The sequence below is a fragment of the Sceloporus undulatus genome, chromosome 5 (genome assembly GCF_019175285.1).
Source record: "Sceloporus undulatus isolate JIND9_A2432 ecotype Alabama chromosome 5, SceUnd_v1.1, whole genome shotgun sequence".
Lineage (NCBI taxonomy): Eukaryota > Metazoa > Chordata > Lepidosauria > Squamata > Phrynosomatidae > Sceloporus > Sceloporus undulatus.
In genome coordinates, this window is record NC_056526.1 from 147,891,229 (window position 1) to 147,911,590 (window position 20,362).

The 20,362-nt window shown below is 40.6% G+C and overlaps 1 protein-coding gene across 1 annotated transcript in view; it reads left to right on the plus strand.

Moving 5' to 3' along the window:
* ZNF827 (zinc finger protein 827) overlaps window positions 1–20,362 on the plus strand; it is a 115,763-nt gene that overhangs the window by 25,572 nt on the left and 69,829 nt on the right. The window contains exon 5 of the mRNA XM_042469675.1: window positions 3,879–4,112. Coding sequence (XP_042325609.1) covers window positions 3,879–4,112 — 234 coding nt within the window. The remainder of the gene's footprint in view (window positions 1–3,878; window positions 4,113–20,362) is intronic.

Here is a 20,362-nt window from a genome sequence, read left to right on the forward strand (position 1 = left end):
AAAAGCAGTATAATACAAAGCAGAAAAACAATCCCCTGACAATAAAACCTACACCCCCCCTCTCAAATTCCCTCCCTCCAAAAAGACCGCAACAGCGGCGCCAGGCAAATTGTCCTTGGTGCTCCTCCCCGAGGGTATAGGGGTAAAGGAGAGTCCTTTGGGCCGCAGCCCAGATGGAAGCGGGCGGGCGGGCGGCGTCCTCTTCGGGGAGGCCAGCGAGCCGGCTTATGAGGGGCCGCTCTCACCTGGCCCCTCCCCTTCCAAAGACGTCGTCGCGGCGGCAAACAAAGAGTCCTCACCAGGGCCGCTGCCAGGTGGAAAAGGCAGTGGCGTCCTCCGGGGCAGCAGGGAGTCCCTTGGGCCGCAGCCCAGATGGAAGCGGGCGGGCGGGCGGCGTTTATGCATTGGCCATATGGCTGGACTGATATCTAAGGTCTTCTGGGGCTAGAACAGCAGGTAGGCAAATTACTAACTTGTGCACCTAGTCTGGGGTATCAGCAATGGGATATCTTGCATTATTATGTATTAGATTTATGTTGCTTTCCATGTATACCCAATTTAAATAAATATATACCATACCTTTGGGCCATTGCATATAATAGTAATAATAATAATAATAATAATAATAATAATAATAATAATAATAATAGCACAGTTTGTGATAATGGAAAACAGGCCAAAAATATGTTTGTTGACTGTGAGTGCAGGGTCTAGATGCTGAATACTCTTCTCTCTTAATGTCATTTTTATTCAGAAATTGACACATTACTCTTTAGTGTTTAGCAGACAGGAATACTAAGGACCCAGTCTTGCATTTTTCATGCAAAAAGCCCCTTGTGCTTATTTTATAGTGTCTTAACAGAAGGTCCTGAAGCCTGACTTGTGTGCAGTGTTACCTAGCAACATGTTATAATGTCACTGAAGGAGTAAGATATATCTCTAAGATGAAAATGTAAACTTGGTAGATATGTCAATGCCACACAAGGGGAGAGATATGATGTTAAAAGAAGAAATTAAACCCATTGATCAGAGCAATGTGTATCTAAAATACTGTGTGTGGAGCCCTACGTTTGACCAGCACCATGATACTTAACAGCCCATAAAGCAGTAGGCAATTATGTTTTATTTAGTGGGGCTTACAAGTTTTACTGCCTGTGTTTTTAGAAAGCATTTCCATTTGTTATAATTTGAGCAACAACAATAACAACAAAGGAGAGGTACATGAGAGGTACCTCCCCCCCCCCCAAAAAAAAAAAAAGAAACCCTCCTTGGTTTGGCCTAGATCAGTAGATTGCAGGCTTCTCTCCAAATGAGCAAAATGAAGGGGTAATTAAAGAAATGAAAAGGTGCCAAGGCTAGGCAGTTGTATATCGGATTGGTAAAATCTGCTTATACTGCCCCTGCAGTCATTATTCAAGGAATCTGTTGGTGGCAAATTCCCCCTGTTATTCCACAGGGCTCTTGCTTCTGCTGTTCTAAAGCCTGAGAGATCTAAAATGATGTGTGTGTATGTGTGTCTGCTGTTAAGTGGAACTCCAAAGGAAGTTTCAGAGGACTGGATCTACACTGCAAAATTAATGCAGTTTGACACCATTTTAACTGCCATGGTCCAGTGCTATGGAATTTGGTGATTTGCAGTTTTGTGAGATATTCAGCCTTCTCTGTCAGAGAGCTCTGGTGCCGCAATAAGCTACAAATCTCAGGATTCAATAGGATAGAAGCCATGATAGTTAAAGCAGTGTCAAACTACTGTACAGTACATTGATTCTGCAGTGTGGCAGCAGCCCAGAATAGGTTGTAAGGTTTTTTAATTCTGATGTAGCGCTTCTTCCCGACAATTGTATAGCTACTCTAGAAGAGACAGCCAAAACATGTAGGTTAATACATCTGATGTGAAGTGGACACTTCTCCTTAATTTCTGAGAAGGAATGGATGCTGTTGAATTAAATATTCTATCTAAAGCTATAAATGCTTTCAGGAGACTTTCAACTATACCCCCGCCCCCAACCCCAATATATTATTTTGTCTATTAGCATACTTCTATATAATGCCATTGATTTCATGAAAGAATAAGGCTCCCTGTTTTGTCCAGTATAGGTAAATCAATCTTCGTGGCTGAGAAACATGAGAAATCTTGGATGCAAGAAAAGGAAAACCCAGCAAATAATTTCACAGTAATGCCTCTATACGTGCACACACCCTTTTCTTCCTTATGTCAGAGATGTTGGGATTACAGCTCATGGCCTTCCACTTCTGTGAGTGGTTGCCCCTTGTGGTGGACCATCAGCTTCACAGCTTGAAGCATTGTGACAGTGAAGCACAGACCAATCCTCCCTACTCATTTGTTTTGGACTTTGATTCCAGTCAGCCCAAGCCAGCATGAATAATGGTCAGGAATGCTGGGAGTTATTGATTGAGACAAGTAGTCTCCCTGGCTCTGTTGTGTTCTGAGTATCTTGATTCCCAGGTTGATTCTTTGGCCCCTACCTCCCTTGATCAAGTTCTGGCCTTCTCCTGGCAGCTGACTCTGCCTACGTTGATCATCCTGTTCTGATAACACTCTATTTTCCTGTCTTAATCCTGCACCAATCAATAACACAGTTCCTTTGGATATCATTTCTCTCCCTATCTTGTCAGCTGTAAGTTTTATTATTTCATTATTTCTCTTTTGTAAGCTAACATAGGATCACAGTCTATGTCTTCCTTTCCATCGCTAATTGGTTATGTAAACTGTATACTGAAGCAAATCCTTTATTGACTGTAATTAATAACAGTGCTTGAAAAGCATTTCTAGACTTTTTTCCCGTTATTGCCTTGACCTCTTGACTCACATGATTGGTCATCTACAAGCCCTCAAACACGCACCCTAGTAAAGGATGAAAAGGCTTTGATGGTTTGAAGATGAAAAACATAAGGCCCTTTCATCCTGAGTTTGGGCTCTGGAACTCAGTAAAAGAACAGTTGCTATTCAGTTGTCCCAGGGAATGCAGGCATTTTCTTTTAAGCAAACTACATTCTCAGCACAAGTGCATACTGGTGTTTTTTTTGGGGGGGGCCACACTCTAGCCCAGTGCATTAATTGCAGTAGTTTTTGTGATTTGGTCAGTTCCTTCCTTCACAAGTGCCTGTTTTCCCATAACAACACCAATAATGAGCATCACAGCTCCATCTACCTTCTTCTGGTACTGTCTGGTGCAATGGTTAGAGGGTTAGATAAGGATTTGGGAGATCCATGTTCAAGTCTTCAATGAACTGTGAAACTCGGTGAGTAACCTTGGGCCAATCAGAGTCTCAGCCAAACCTATCTCAAAGGGTTGTTGTGAGGATAAATTGGGGGAGTACAGAGGCATGTAGGCTGCCTTGAGATCTTTGAGGCAGAAGTGGGATATAGATATAACACATAAGCAGTTATCTATGTCTATGTTTTTGTGGCCTTTAAAATTTTTATTTTATATCTGAGAGGTGATAGGTTCCCTCATTGTACCACAAAAACATATAGAATGCACTACCCTAGGGCAATAGTCGATCATGTTCAGAATTTTTCCATTCTGCTCCATTATTTTTCTCAATCTCTCTTTTTTCATATGTGTAATGTCTCTGCCACTGGAGTTCTTCATGGTTTTTCTGTGATACATTACTATTTGGATAAGTGGTAATTTTTTTAGAGAGATGGTAGTTTCTGCCTCAGTAATTTGCAATATTTTGTTGCAATATTTGGTGTATCTTCTAAGACCTCTCCAATTCAAATCTTTGTAGAGTTTCTTCTGTAGTCCCAAACCCAGGAGTTTATCCATGTTTTGTTGCTCCTGTGAGCTTGCTGCCTTCTGTTAGTGCCTTCACACACTTAATTAAATCTATTTCTCCCTTTCTCTTAACAGCTGCAAATCAAAAGGAACCCTTGACTCCAACATTCAAAGTAAAAGATGAACCAAAAGATGAGGAAAATCCAAGCCCCACTTTGCCTAAATCCAGTTATGTTTTCAGCCATGAACCTGAAACATCATCTCCAAGCATTCCTGAGGAGAATCTCAAATCACAGGAAGTGCCAGCAAATGTATTACAGCAGGACATGTCAGTTAAAGCAGCATCTGAACTTCTCATGAAGCTATCAGGTAGCTAATTTTCTTAAGCCTGAATTCCTCTTCTTACTGTAAAGTTGAAATTGACTCTATTATCTAATTCTTGTGGTGCATAGATATTGGCTTTCTAACAACTATTATCAAATAAAGGTAAAATAATTCAATTTTTTTCTTCATGGTCTCTGCGAAGCACACAAATGGGTTATTCTGCACCTGCGCAGCATTTCAGGATCCTACTGTAATCGCTAGGGAAGACTTTTTGGCAGTAGCTCTGCCCACCCTCTATATAGGCAGGATGTCTTCCTGCCCTTTCTCAGTTCCTTTTGTCTGCTGTGTGAGCAGCTTAGGATGCTCGCTCAGGAATCGCTCCTTCCTTAGCTTTCCCTTTCGTTTCACTGTGTTTGCTCTGACTTTGTTTGACTCTGACTACTCTTTTGGATTGTGACTTGGACTTGGTTTGGACTCTGATTAACAGTAACACTCGGACTCCTTGACAATTCTCTCTCTTCGTCCCTTGGCTTTGGTCTAAAGATGTCTGCACACTCTTTTAGGGCCAGGTCAGGAAGAATAGGGAGATGTGCCTGAGATCCATGCTCTACAAGCAAATTCTGAAGCCTCCCTCTAGAGCCTCTGCCAAGGCTGCTGCCACTAAGAACAACCTCTCATCTTCAGCCTCTGGGGTCCCAGCCAAGGCTAATGCTGCCGAGGGCAAACCCTCTTCAGATGTCTCTGGGTCCCCAACCCCAGACAAACCGAGGTCCATGGACCAGGATGTGGCTGGCCACCCATCCTCATGAAAGAGGAGCAAGTCTTCTGACTGTGCTCGCCCTCTCCAGCCACAGTCACTCTTAATCAAGACATCGTTCTCCCAACACTAGCCCCAAACCCAACCACTGACATCGAGAGCAGACTCCACTCCCTCAATGTTAGGCGGCCGCTAGCTTTCTACCTCGACAGGACTTTGTCCTCTCGTTGTTCTCCCAGACTCTTTGTCTGTTACTCAAACCCCCAAATGGGGCTTCCTGTCACACCTCAACATTTGTCCAAATGGGTGACTGCCACAATCTTTCTCTCTTACAAGATTTTTGGTAAGACTTCGCCTGCTCGAATTCGACCCCATTCCACCAGGGCGATAGCTTCATCTTCAGCCTTCCTCTCCAGAATTCCCTTGGAGGACATTTGCAAGGCTGCGGTTTGGTTACAACCTCTGACCTTTATCAAGCACTACAGACTTGATACCAGACATTGATGTAAAGCAGCCTTTGGCAGAGCTGTTCTCCTTTCTGGAATGCACTAAAGTTAGTTTGCACCTGTCAAATAACTAACATTCAGACTATTTTCTGGTTTACTAATTGTTTATTGCCAGGACGCTCCCTCCTCCACAGAGGAACAAGCTTGCCAGTCTAACCCATTTATGTGCTTCGCAGAGACCACGAAGAAGAAGGACAGGTTGCTTACCTGTAACTGTAGTTCTTTGAGTGGTCATCTGTGAATCCACACAAATCCCGCCCATCCTCCCCTCTGTTGTGTCTTTCTCTCTTCCTTGTCTGCTCTTACAGCAGACCTTTAGGAACTGAGAAGGGGTAGGAAGACATCCTGCCTATATAGAGGGTGGGTGGAGCTACCACCAAAAAGTCTTCCTTAGCGATTCCAGTAGGATCTGGAAATGCTGCGCAGGCACAGAATAACCCATTTGTGTGGATTCGCAGATGACCACTCGAAGAACTACAGTTACAGGTAAGCAACCTGTCCTTTTAGGGTCTTTGCACAGTCTTACACTGGGCAGTGCACATGTGCAGGATACATCTCGGGGATGTTTTAAATTCTGTAGAAGAACAAAGAAGCAGTAACCCCACAATACACATGCATGTATGGTTTGTATGTAGGACTTAGCAATATTCTACTATACATTCACACCCAGCAAATTCCTGTTTGAAAATCTGAATCTGCAAAAATCCTTTGAAGATTTATGGAGATTTTTATCCAAACACAGTCTGAAGACATTTATAAGGCTTTGTCCTGCAGAGTTTGTCTTTACTGTGAATGGGCATCACAAGAAAACTAGTGTGAGTCAGTAGCAACATATGGCATACACTTTTTTTGCTTTTGAAGTTGGAGCTCTCCTTCCTAAGATGTAGCTAACATCTTTTAACATTTCATAAGGACAAGGTTAGGCTCAATTCAAACCGGAAAAATGTTGTGACAGTCCTTTTTCATATTGCTTTAGGATGTGGCAAAATGAGTGTGGTAACACAGCAGATACTCTTAATGCTTGGTTATTTTATTTTCTGTTTTACATTGGTAGCTTGATGTCATTTTATGAGACTATCTGTATATTCTAAAGGAGGACAGAAGAGATTCTGTGGACTACATGTTGCTGGTCCCAGTCAGAGTAGACCTATTGTATTGATTATTAAATAGCAAGTCAACCTTTATGTCAATCCCATTGATTTATTGCGGCTAGTAGTTGTTTTTTAAGTAAGGTTATGGAATATGTAGCCTTCAAGATATTATTGGAGTTCAGCTCCCTTCAGCCCTAGTCAGATTAGGGAGCAATGATGGAGTTTCAGTCCAACAATTGCCCCCCTCACCCTGAAATTTAGGCCTTAATATTTTTCTAGATATTGTCTTTCTGAATTGCTAGTTGTGTAGCTTTACCCAAGAACCACAGCAAGGGTTTTTTATAAACCTTTTTATGAACACAGAAAGTAATTCACAGCATGTTAAAGAGGAAGTAGGGTCTTAAACCTCAGCTTCTACAAGTTTTAAGTGTTATGTTCAAAGCATCCTTCCACGAGAATGGGCTGTTGCACATGTCATCCTGTATATTAATGGGAAGCTTAGTTCTCTGAGTCCAGATGTTTAGGTACCATCTACATACAAGAAAGAGATATTAGCAGTTGCGGGGCAGGGGGACCACAAAGATTACAGATTTAAACAACAACTAGGGGGGAAAAGACTAAATGTGTGTGGGAAAACTATAGGGAGTGAAAAGAAAAGAAAAGAAAACCCTATGGGGAGGGGTAGGATTTCCAAATAGCCTGAGCATACTCATAAGCCACAAAAGGCTGGCTGACTCTTGACGTATTGAGAGAATGGGGCATGGCAGGGAGAGGTGGAATGGAATGGAGTATTTTGGAAGAGTGCATGGCTGGGTGGCTGTCTGAACTTGAGAAAAAGCACTCCGAACTACAATGTTTTGTTGCAAGTTCCTCTTGAAAATAGTAAAAAGAGGATAGTTTATTTGTAACTGATATTCAGCACCTGATCACCCTGAACATTTGTGCGCAGTGCTTTCCTTCTGTACTGAAGGAAGCCCTACACCTAGTTGAGCGCCTCCCCTTTTAGGCACGGAGTATGATAAACAGCAAACTGCACCTTGCCATGCAGAAGGAGTCCTGCTTCTGCTGTGGTGACTTTGCTGGACACTTCTAGGCTGCGGCGCAGACCACATCTAGGAAGTGTGCCAGTCATGAAGATCTTCAAAGCAAGGCATTGTTTAGCTCTGAAAGGCTGCACCAGGTGCTTAAGTAATGACTTAACACAGAAATGTCCAGTGTATGCCACCCCTCAAAGTCTACCAGGACTCAAATGCAGTAGTGACATAGGGGATTATCCCACAGGGACAAATAGAAGTGAAAAGCACGCATTTGCAATACATATTTTCACATGATATTGTGATTAAAGTAACATTATCCCGGGAATATCCCATGAAAATTGCGCAATTGTGCACATTCGCAATAAAAGTTTTCACATGGCATCGTGATCAAAAGCAATTAAAGCACCTTTAACCCAGGAATAACCAGGCAATAAACAGTAAAACAAATCATTCATGGGAAAATCCTGTGAATGATTTGTTGCTGTTTATTGCCTGGTTATTCCTGGGATAATGTGTGAAAATCTTAATTGCACTTTAATAGTACTTGTACGATTTTCATGGGGTAAACCCCCTTTAAATTTCCAATTTTCCCCCGTGTGATAAACTCCATAGACTGAATGCCCAGTATGGTGCAGTGATTTGCTGGGTATGAATGTATAGTGGGACAAAGCAAGTGGTCGAAACAGAAGGTGGGGGAACATGGTTGAATCATGGTAAGTCAATGGTGACGGTTGGTGGGAGTTATTACTTATCATTCTGCCTCAGACAGCGGGACACTTTGCTTCACTTCTATTATACAGAAACTAGCAGGACAAATTAGCCTCCGTAGTAAGTAAATTTCTTACTGAAGAAATTTAATGGGAATGCAGCTCCACATACACAGGGATGGATTTGGCTCTTCGTCTATCTCTAAAAGCTTTTTTTGTAAGACCCAGAACTCACACAATGGATGACTACACAGAAGATCCTATGAAGAATAACTTTTACAGGATTTTTTAAAATGGTAATAAAGCCTATCCTCATTAAGGCATCATTCCATCATTATAATCTCTATAACAACTCTTTCAGAACTTCGCCCTTCTGGGAGAACTGGAAGGATAAGTATTTCTGGACAAAAGTCTTGGCAAGGCAAATGAGACCCATATGCTACACAGTGTCTAGCCTTACTTATCTCTGGTCTGGTGCATATGCCCACAAATCAATTCATCTATGTCAAATACTGGGAGGAAGATATACTTTATTCATGTTTCTGGCACCATTTAATATATCCATATTTTACAGTTTCCATATGTCATAATCTGGCAAGAACTTCAGTGCCTTCACATCTGTGCTTTTTATTTCTGAAAACAGTTATTGGGATTTTTGCCATAAAGACAATAAAAGATTTGCAGTGACACACAGCTGTAAACTTCTGGTATTCAGCTGGAAGTTGACATTGGCCTCTGTATGGCTACACTCTATCCCTGCATCTCTCTGGTAGATGCCACATTTGTCAGTGGCATGACAATTGGTTCACTTTCATGCAGAAAAGATTGGAGTGAGGTTAAGATCTCTTTGGTCTGAGCCGTGGTTAAGAGGAGCCTCAACTCTATCTGCATTCATATATTAGAACAACTGTACTTTGAAGAAGAAAAAGGGGTTGTTCAGAGTACAGATTCTCCTTTTGCAAGAATACTTTTTAACTATCCACATGCTCTCCAACTGTCTTGATCTGGCTGTGACAGCCCCAATTAATACTCCATTGTCCCAGTTTTCCCACTGCATTTCAAATGTCCCTTTTTTCTTTCCCTTCCTCGCATTTCCTTCCTTTGTCCTTAGCATACTTCACTTGCTGAAAACTGAATCCACAGTGCAAAAGTACAACTTTGTTATCTCAATAGCGGGAGAGGAGATGAGGGGATAGAATTTTGCCCTTTTCAGTAGGCTCAGTAACCTGTTGTAGCTTTTCCTAGCTTATGTGTTCTTCCTCGTTAATAACTTTTGCCATCTTGACCACAGAGGGGGCATTTTTCATCTGTAAAATGTTGCAGAGTATGTAGATCTGTCTCCTGTCTATCTAGCTTCTTTTTTCAGTCTGTTGCCCTGAGCACCTTGTTCCAATTTATCTAGAAGCCCTTGTTTGGTTGTACCGTGTATGCTGAGTAGATCCATTATATTATAACATTTGTAAACAGCACACATGTATTGGAAAGCTCCTGATGACTGGACAGCTCTTAACGTCTCTCAGGCTATGCAGAAAAATGAGGTTGTAGCCTGCATAAAATATTCAGTATGCAATTATACTTAATAGGGATTTTGAGAAAATTTTCAAGAGCATTCCTGGTGATGTGAAATTTATTTTTCACTTGTAAGGCACAAATATTGGTGGGTAATGTTTTGAATATAAATATAGAAGCATGTGGTGTGAAAAAGAAAACATGCCTTCACTTCTTCTCATGAATATTAAGTGTGTTTTTCTGAGGAGAAGGGTTTTTTACGATGATGATGATTGTTAATAATTGTGTATTCAGTTATGGAGGAGTAAAAGGCCTTATTTATCACTCTAGTGATATGATTAATTTTGATCTCCAGTAGCTTAAGAATTTGAGGAGGGAAAGGAGAGTAGCTGTGTTAGTCAAGGTACAACAAAAAGAGCAAAAGGTGTTGTGGCACCTTAAAGAGTAACAAGTTTTATTCAATAAGTCTTTCAGGGAGTCTGTCCTACTACATCAGATGCAATAGAAAAATAAAGATCACATAAGAAAAACACTGTTAAAACATCTCCAGATGTGATTGTTGAACTTTAATTGCAGTATTGACCAGGGAAACCCTCTGGTTATTATATTTCAATATCGAAGTAACATTTATGAAAGAACTTATAACAGGAAGATAGAGCATTAGTGATAAGTTACTCCACTCACACTTTTACTGGTTCTCTGCATTACAAACCACCAGGCACAAAGTGCAAAAGGAACACTTTGTAGAGCTGTAAGCAGGAACCCATCATATTGCTGCTTTATAGACCAGCATTGGAAATTGTGTGACCCATTAGTTATGTGCAGCTCTCAGGAGTAAGGTTCCCATGTGGCTCTTGAAAGCCACCCCATCCTTTTTCAACCAAAAAAAGTACACACACCCTTTTAAAAAGCTGATCACATATGGCTGCTGCTGGGAATGCTAGAGTGGTCCAGCAGAATCAAAGGTTCTGAAGCTCCAGTAGACCAGTTATGGTCCTCCAATTCCTAGAGCATGTCCACCCTGTTACAAACTGTGGTTAGCCAGCAAACCCAGCCAAGATCTATGGGTCCTCTGGCAGATGTGCTTTAACAAATTGCAAGAGTGGGAGGCAAGCAACACCTATCCCCCCATCCATCCTGCCTTAGAAGACGGCACCAGAAAGGAACCAGTGACGACAAGAAACATACCTTCTCTGACTTGGTCATTGTCAGCAGCTGCTGTGGACTAGCTAGGTTGTTGGCGGTAGCAGAGGAGTCTACCTACCAAACATGGCAGCTCACAAACCTCCTAGATTGTTAAAAAAAAAAAAAGTCAGTTTTTAGGATTCAGTTCCCTCACCAAGATCCCTCTAAATTAAACTTCCAGCTGAGGTAGTAGATTCTTCTTTTCTTCATGTACATTCATGTTAGCTCTGTGTGAGAGGTAGAGACCCTTTGTTGAAGAAGATCTTGTTAGGACTGTTTACATGACAGACACACATTATACATGCTAAACTTACGGTGATCAGGATACAACCTTAGTGAAGAGGGTTGGGTTGAAAGATTCTAGACAGGCCCAAGTTTAGTGAAAAATGGGAGGTGAGGCAGCGTTATCTGTCGGTCCCCCTCAGGCAGCAACATGTTTTGTTCAAGTCCTGCATAATTTGGTGGTAGTTTTTTCCCATATTAATTTGGGCTGTATTGGTTTGTGTTATTTTTTAAATTAGCTACTCACCCAGTATTATAGCCTATTGGTCTTCATTTGCAGTTCAAATGAAAATGTTGGAAAGCCACACATTAACTCTTCATTCCTTATTAAATTTTGAACCCATTGCACTGAAGGAACATATGTTAGAAAGACATTAGCAAATCATTCATCTTCTGCTTGTGTGTTTTAAGTAACACAGTAGAAAAAAGTTAATTGTGTTGTTGTTTCTTATTCATCAATAATATGGAAAGGAAGGAATTAATAGGGATTTACTTACAGAAATCACAGCTGATCTTTTTATGCTGACCAGCTGGTGGTATTATACTAACCTTTAATTTTATGTATTACATTGTTTATGGTTATGTATTTTTTAGACTTCCTGGATTTGTTTCAAATAGCCTAGAACATAAGGATGCTGAATTATAGATATAGATATTAATGAGAAAGGCCTTCTTTATTTTTTATAAATTATCATTCCCAGAAGTTTTTAAGTAGATATTACTAGACAGCACTTTTAAACAAACACAAGCATTCTAGTCATTTTAAAGAAAACTCACTTAAGAAATTAGTTATAGGTACTTCCAAGTAACATGCTGTCCTGATTTTGGTGTATCCTATGCAATTACTTTAGTAAAATGTTTAAAAATACTTGGTAGTGACAATTTGCACTACAAATTGCTGAGTTCAGGCTGATTTTTGTTTTTAAAAAATCCAATTAAACAGTGCCCTAGTTTCTGTCTTTCTCTTGACTTTGTCTGCAAATACTTCTGAAGTCTCAGCAGCTGTCTCATAACTGCTGATGTTTTATGTGGTCCAGAAAGTCTTTCCTCTCTCATCACCTTTTATCTTCCCCAAACTGAACTGAAACTAGCTACAGGCATCTACTGTAAATTTCCCATTTCTAAGTAGGGTGGCCAGGTTGATAGCATCCCAAACCTTCATGATGTCACAAGGCTGTCTGTTCTTGAATGGCCAATTTAAAAGAACCTACAAAAGAGTGGAGTCCTAGCACTAATAGGGTAGAGTCTAGCTTGGGTCCAGACTACAGTATGTGTAAAAAAAAATGTGAAAATTTCAGGGGGAAAGTGGAAATTTGAGCAGAAAGTGATGTATCTCTTATGCAATATTTTCATAGGGTTTTAAAATAATGTTGTCATTCTCACGGATGCCAAGCTCAAAGAAACACAATTCATAGATAGTAATATTAGTGGGATTCTGTCTGTTATAGAAAAGGTTCTGGTATGGAAATATAGGAGCAGATTCTCCACTAACATGCAAGGTATTTTTGAATGTCTGAAGAAGATTGCTGCATGTAAACTCAGGTACAGATCATGCCACCACAGTGGCACTGCTTCCCCAATTATTTTGTTTATGTATTATTTAATTAAATTTATTTTTTTATTTCATTTATTTGCCACCTTTCTCCCTGGAGGGACCCAAGGTGGCTCACAGATAAAACATTTAAAATTACAATAAAATTCAAAACAATTAAAACTTATCCAATATAAAATCACATAAAATATACAAAAGTTAAAAACATAATCTAAAACAACCCCCCACAAAATAAAACCAGGCTTGCATGACTTCAAAAAGCCTGCCTGCATAGGAATGTATTTACCTGCTGGCAAAAGGCCAGCAGGGAGGGGGCCAATCTAGCCTCATGGAAGGGCATTCTAAAGGGTGGGAGCAGCCACCAGGAAGGCTCTCTCTCGTGTCCTCACCAGGTGAGCCTGTGATTTTGGTTGGACTGAGAGAAAGCCTTATCTTTCAGAACGGGGGTTCTCACAGGTTCATATGGGGCGATACGGACTCTCAAATAGTCTGGAACCAAGCTGTGTAAGGCTTTATATGTTATGACAAGCACTTTGAATTGTGCCTGGAAACGAACAGGTAGTCAGTGAAGATGTTTTAACAAGGCAGTTATATGCTCCCTGTAACTGGCCCCAGTCAGCATTCTGGCTGTGGCATTTTGAACCTGCTGAAATTTCCGGACAGTTTCCAAAGACAAATGTAGAGTGCATTGCAGTAGTCCAAACGGGATGCAATCAAGGCATGTATCACTGTAGCCATATCTAATGTCTCAAGGAACAGGTGCAGCTGGCACACAAGTTTAAGCTGTGCAAATGCACTCCTGGCCACTGCTGAGACCTGGGCATCCAGGCTCAGAGTAGAGTCCAGGAGCATACCCAAGGTGTGAGTCTGAGATTTTAGGCTCTGCCTTACAACTGACCAAGAGCACCTCTGTCTTGTCTGGGTTAAGATTCAGTTTTTTGCTCTCATTCAGTCAGTTACTGACAGCAGACACTCATTCACGACAGAGACAGCTTCCTTGGAATCAGATGGGAAGGAGAGATAGAGTTGAGTGTCATCCGCATACTGGTGACACTACACCTCAAAACTTTCCTAGTGGTTTCATGTAGATGTTGAATAACATGGGGGACAGAACAGAACCCTGAGGGATCCCACAGGCCAATGGTCAAGAAGTCAAACAGGGGTCCCCCAACACCACCTTCCAAGAAAGACTAGAACCACTGCATAACAGTGCCCCCCATGTCCCATCCCAAAAAGGCAGCCCAGAGAATACCATGGTCAATTGTATTGAATGCCACTGAGAGATCCAGTAGGACCAACAGGGACACACGCACCCTGCTCAGTTCCCTGTGTTGGTCATTCACCAAGCTGACCAAAGCTGTCTCCATCCCATAGTAAGGTCTGAAGCCAGATTGAAATGGATCTAGATAATCCATTTCATCCAAAAACCCTGAAGTTGGGAGGCCACCACTTGCTCCAGAACCTTGCCCAAGAATGCAATATTAGAGACTGGCCTATAGTTATCCAAAATAGTGAGATCAAGGGTGATCTTTTTCAGTAACGGACTCACCACAGCCTCCTTTAGGCGAGATGGAACTCAGCCGTGCTGCAGTGAGGCATTTTTCACTCCCCTTACTCACTTAGCCAGTACCTCTCTGGCTGCTTTCAAAAGCCAGGAAGGGCAAGGATCCAGTATGCACATGGTGGCCCTCACTTCTCCAAGGTTCCTGCAAACATCCACAGGCTGCACAAACTGAAACTTATCAAATAATGCAGGACAAGCAGACCCCAAGATTACATCCAATTCATGTCCATCCCATAAAGATAGAAGAAGACCCCTAAAGGGCTGTGTGCAGAATAAAATCTTTAGATAAACCTAAATACAGACCTTTGTACACTTGCCAAACAACCAGAAAAATACTAGCTGAATAGACAATAGTATAGATTATAAATATATTTTACACACATATATATGGTCTGAGTGATGAACTAGAACTCTGGGAGACCAGGGTTTGACTAAGCTGTGGAAATAAATTGCTAAACTGGGGAAATACACTGGATGATCTTGGGCAAGTCACTCTTTCCCAGCCTACGCAGGCAGCAATGGCAAACTTCCCCTCAATAAATCTGGCAAAATAAATAAATACATAAATAAATATTAAAAAAAAAATCCTAGCATAGAGTTACCATAAGCTGGAGTTAGCTTAAAGGCATGTAAGAACAACTGAAGTTGTAATAAAGAAGGAGCAAAGTCTTCTATAGAGATTGTTTTGTGCTGAGCTCCATCCCTGGTTATAACTCTAGAATATGATTAAAAAGAGCTCAGTGGAGATTGGTGAAAACCAGTTTCTGAAACATTGCCTAAGTCTAGATGTGATAAATGATCAGAGGGAACTGGAGGAGGAAGAACACAAGGGAGGGGGAAATCCAGGATATTTCAAGAAGAGTTTGAATGAAAAATCATGAATATTAATAGCACATTGGAACATGACAGAGAATAAGTAGAGATTATGTTGTTCAAGAGAAAATTGTTTTTTTATTTAAATGATGGACTATTTGGAGGTTTATATCAAGAGAAGATTAGTCTGTTTTTGCTTTCAGGATGTGTTACATTTTACTTTCGAGAATAATAATAAATATATATATATTTTTAAAAAACATCCTGTTTATGCAGGTAAAATCAAAGCAAAAAGAACAGGAAAGACTTGATAATTACAGGGACTTTTTTCCCTTTCTGGATAAGCTCTTAGTAAATAATTACAATCCAAGTGTCGATTTAACAAGTCCCATTTATTCAGTGGATCTACTCTTGTTGGGGCTAACCATTGGATTTAACCCCTGGCATCTTCACTTCAGTTTTTTAAAGCAGCTTTTCCCAACCTTGTTCCTTTCTGATATGCTGGTTTACAGCTACCAGAATCCCCTGTCCACCTGTAGAACAGATACAATGCCATGTATGTGATATTAGACATACTTTTCCTTGGAATTTAAAGTTATGTGATGCCTGTGTGAGAATCTTAACCCACAAATGTGCCAGGGCTAATATAAGTCATGGTAGTCAAAACATCATCTAATCTTCTCAAGAAACTGGCAGACAAATGGTCTGTTTTCAGAGACATAAACTTGAATATCAGATGTCCCTGAAATATTGACAAACTTGGTGTTGTTCGTGTCTCCTTGAACCTGAATAGCCCTACAATTAAATTATGATAATCAAAAAGATAGAAACATGAAGAAGACTTCCACAAACTGAATAGTGGTTCATAATGTTCTCCCTTTCTCTCAGACACTCAGGATTGCAAACGTATCTGGCAATAAAAAATAGTGCAAAAGAAACCAAACGACCTACTCATCCTTTTATGTGGTGGTTAGTAGAGAGGTGCATTTTGGCTTTTCACCCTGCATTGATGAAGTCACGGAAGATGACCTCATAGAGATCCACTTCATGCAATGTTTACAGTAGAGATGTAGTGTAGTAGGCAGAAAACTGCAGTTTCCTCAGTTCTCATCTAAGATCCTTAAGGGCAGGAGAGACATAATTGACCTTCAAGATTCATAAGGCATCCAGAATCTAATAATAAATTATCATAAGTTCTGTCTATTATTTAAATTCCATAGCCTGCTGATTGAAAGCAGTTTGAAATGTTTTAAAGTTGATAGTTTATTAGAGAATGACTTGTGACTGTATGAGATCATCTTTTGGAGAGAGTACACATGGATTCTAAAAATAAAAATAAAAAAGAAGTTGGCTTATCTACTTAGGAATGTAATTGGTAAAACCTAACTCCCAACATTTTTTGGCACAGAAATGGCTGTACAGAAATGTATTGCAATGCAATAAAAGAAATATGCTGATCTGATAAAATTAGAATATTGTGCTGAGCAACTGTGCTGAGTTCATCCCAAATAGAAAAGGAATAGAATTTATGGACCTCATACACCCTGCAGTATTGTAATTTCCAGTTCTTATGCAATCCAGATCACTCTTCCCCAGCCCGATTCCATCTACAGATTTTGGCTCTCAGCTCTAATCGCTCACAGCCAACATTTTTGTCTGAAACCTACATGTATATTTGCAGAGCTTGAAAAAGTTATTTATAGACTACAAATCCCAGAATCCTCTGTGTCCATGCCATTTTTAAGTCCAAAAATGACATATGAGCTCAGCATGTTAGGGAACAGTACATAAGCTTTAAACAAACAGATGGTACAGTTCTTTGCAGGTCTAGAATATACTATATAAACCAAAACACTAAACTCCAATTTTCTGTCTATTTTATTCATTTACATAACAATGGTAAGGCAAAAGGGCCTTAAAAATGCAAAGTAGCATTTATTAATTATTGTTCCACCAGTGCCACCCTAAGGCCTTTTACATCCAGAGACAAAAGACAGGATGCCTCCCTTTCCCTTTGGTTAGTGGTGTTACTAGGGGGTTACTAGGGGGGTTCAGGGTTGCAAACTGTTCCAGGTGAGACCTGAGGTGTGTGTGTGTGTCACCCAGTGGGGTGGTACACCTGGTGTGGCTGCTGGCCACGCCAGGTGTCCCTTTCTTGATTGCCCAGCAGCTATGTCAGTTCCTTCCATTTGGGCTTCAGCATGACTGCAGCCATGCCAAAGCCCAAATGGATCTTGGGGGCCTAGCACTGCCCCTTCCAGTGGCAGTGGCTGTTGGGAAGGTCATTACCTTCCATTTGGTAAGTAATGCCAGAGCCCTAATAGACCTCCAGGGGTGAGGCAGTCTGCCCCCCCCCATTGCCCACCCCTCACTGGGTCACACCAACTCCTGGTACGCCACTGTCCATGGGACATACTGAAGTCAACCAATCTTCCTAGCTGGAAGTTTTCATGACTGAGGTAAGGGAAGCCATTCTGTGTTCTAGTCTGAACTTTTAAGGAGTTAGCCAAGGTGCTGAATTGCATCCCTAAAGTAGGTTCACTGCTTCAAAGTTGGAGGGAGGACAGTGATCTTGGGCATGCCTGAAGATGGCAGCCTAGCCTAGGGGGGCAGCAGGGCAAGACAGAGTCCCAGGAGGAATGGCTGGATGGCTGTGTTCATCATGGTGTCTCTGCCTAATGGTAGGGCTGGCCCTGTCCGTAACTCTAAACGCCAGCGAACTGTGTATTAATAACACAGTCCAAAAAAAGACCTCTGAACTACAGTAAAGGCATTTGTCGAAAATGTGTTTGCTAACTTGGCTCAATTGACTGGTAGTCAGTAGCTGTTATTTCTTGCTACAGTGTGCTGCTTCTGGAAGTTGTGAGCTGTGAGCTGTGCCTGGAACTATTTGGCTTTTTAAAAATAGCCTGATAGCACTGGAGAAAAGTATATTAGTTCAGGACATAGGCAAATCTAGCATGTACATGATCCTTACAGTCTACTTTAAGACTGTAGCCTGTGACCATTAGTGAATTAATTTTACTGTACTGTAGGTGCCCTGACCTCTATGAGATTAATCTTTTTCTCCATCACCACTGTCCATGCCTCACCTTGCTCTTTGTATCTCCCCTGCCAGAAAACCTCTCTGTATCCCACACATAGTAGTCACTCTCAAATGTTATTTAGGCTCTCTCTTACTCAGAAGCACATTGCACAACCCCAGTGGGGCTTGTTTCTGAATAAACAAATGTAGCATTGCACTTTGAAAAAACCAAAAGTATTGGTGACAAATATGCAGAGTTTGGCAAAGTTACATCTTTGGACTATAACTCCCAGAATGTCTTAGCAAGTAAGGCAGGCAGGTGTATTTGCTTATTAGGGGATTATGGGAGTTACTATCCAAAAATGTAACTTGCAAGCTCTACCTTCAAAAGTGCAGCCCATTCCCCCTCCTTTCCCCCAATTTTATTTTATTTTATTTCTCTGAAAATAACTTTTGCCCCCTATGTGCCCTCCCTCATTAATAACTTTTGCCATCTTGATCACACACTGTTCTTGTTTGGCCACATACGTCTTGGTTTTTAATCTTTGCAATTCTGGAGAGTATCTTGTAGAATGTTACCACTTGTTCTAGAGTTGCATGCTTCTATGATTCCTGTAAGGCTTGTTGTTCACACTGCTTAGTCCATTCTCAGCATTATGTTCCCTGAAGCAGTTTCTTTAGTAAATACTGTATAGCATAGTCACTTTGCACAAACTAACTTAATGTTAACAACGTCATTGAATGAACAAACCTGTGAAATGTTCTCTGGGTGAAATGTCCTCGTGACAGCTTTTTATTTTTTCAGGTGACTTGTCTTTGGCATCAATTGTGTGTCCTTAATGTGAATGGTTCTTTGAAGATCTCTGTTTTATCACGGTTTAATTAGGAGTCCACATTCTTCTAATATTTTGAGAACCTGTGTCACGCTCTTTGAATGAACCTGGTCATTATATCTTGGAATAATGATGATTTCATGACAATAATTTAATTGTTTCAAACTGTATTTATTATAATTGTTTTTTCAGTATTTTATTTTAATCCATGTTGTGAGCTGCCTTGGATCTCATATGGGGAGCAATGCAGAATCCCATGGAATATAAAAGTAATAAAAAAGAAATATTAAAGTAATAAATAGGAAAGTCACCTATTTTTGACCAGAGTTCCAACCACATATACTTTGTAATACCTGGTTTGTGGTCCCTTGCCAAGTTGCAGATGCATGTGGCACTCCAAACACCAGCTGATTATACTCCAACAATCTCTTTTCAGTACTGGTGCTAAGAAACTTCCTTAACTCTTCCATTTGGGGATAAGCCTGAATCAGATTCAGCCTGCTGAATTTCTTCTCTGTGACAAGAAAATACATTTAATTAAATACAAGGAGTAGCATTCTGTTATCACCACTTGATGGTCACTTGGAAGCTACCAAAAATGTGTAAAGTTTTTTTTTTCATAATGGGAAAAGTAGACATTTGCCTCACATAAGATTCAGCTTTTGTCAGCATGCCTTTTTAAAAAAACTGTCTTACTGTAATTCTTAGCCATTGCACTTCTAATTGCAATTGGAAACTTTTAGGCTTTCAAGAATTTGTGTTTCACGTTGGCTATAATATTCTTCCGTTGTCCAGTGCCCTGTTCAAAAACTGAATTGACTTCATGCAAAAGTTTTGTCATCCCTAGTGAGCTGAGCTGTTCCACCAGAAGAGACTTGATAGTTTTCATTTAAATTAATATTGCTTTATCCCTTTGTTGATGCAACCTACAGATCTAGGTTATGATTCTGTTCTTTCTTGTGTTTTACCACTATGCACATACCTGGTGGAGTTGCTGTTTCTCCTGTGTATATTTTCTTTGCAGTATTTGCTTCATTCAGCTGCATATTGCTGATTTTTTTTTATTTTTTTTTTTTGGTGAACACTTTGTGAGATGTAACAAATATTAATGAGCCTGTATCTATCTCCATCTTGAGTGTTTTCATCTCTGCTTGAGCTGTTACCTATATGAATTCTTTAACGTCCAACAGGTCAGGCATGCATATGCAATACCTAATGGGTAGTAGTCTTCTTTGATATACACAGAGCCACCTAGAGGCATGCCATGGAACAGCAGGACCTTTCCATTAGCATGAAATTTTAGGTACACAAAGGCAAAGCAAAAAATGATAAAACACAAGGAAATTTATGAAGAAAACAACCGTGTTTCTTGCATGTTAAATGAAACAACTGAGGGGAAATTGAACTAGCTGCTGTTTTAACTAAAATGAGATA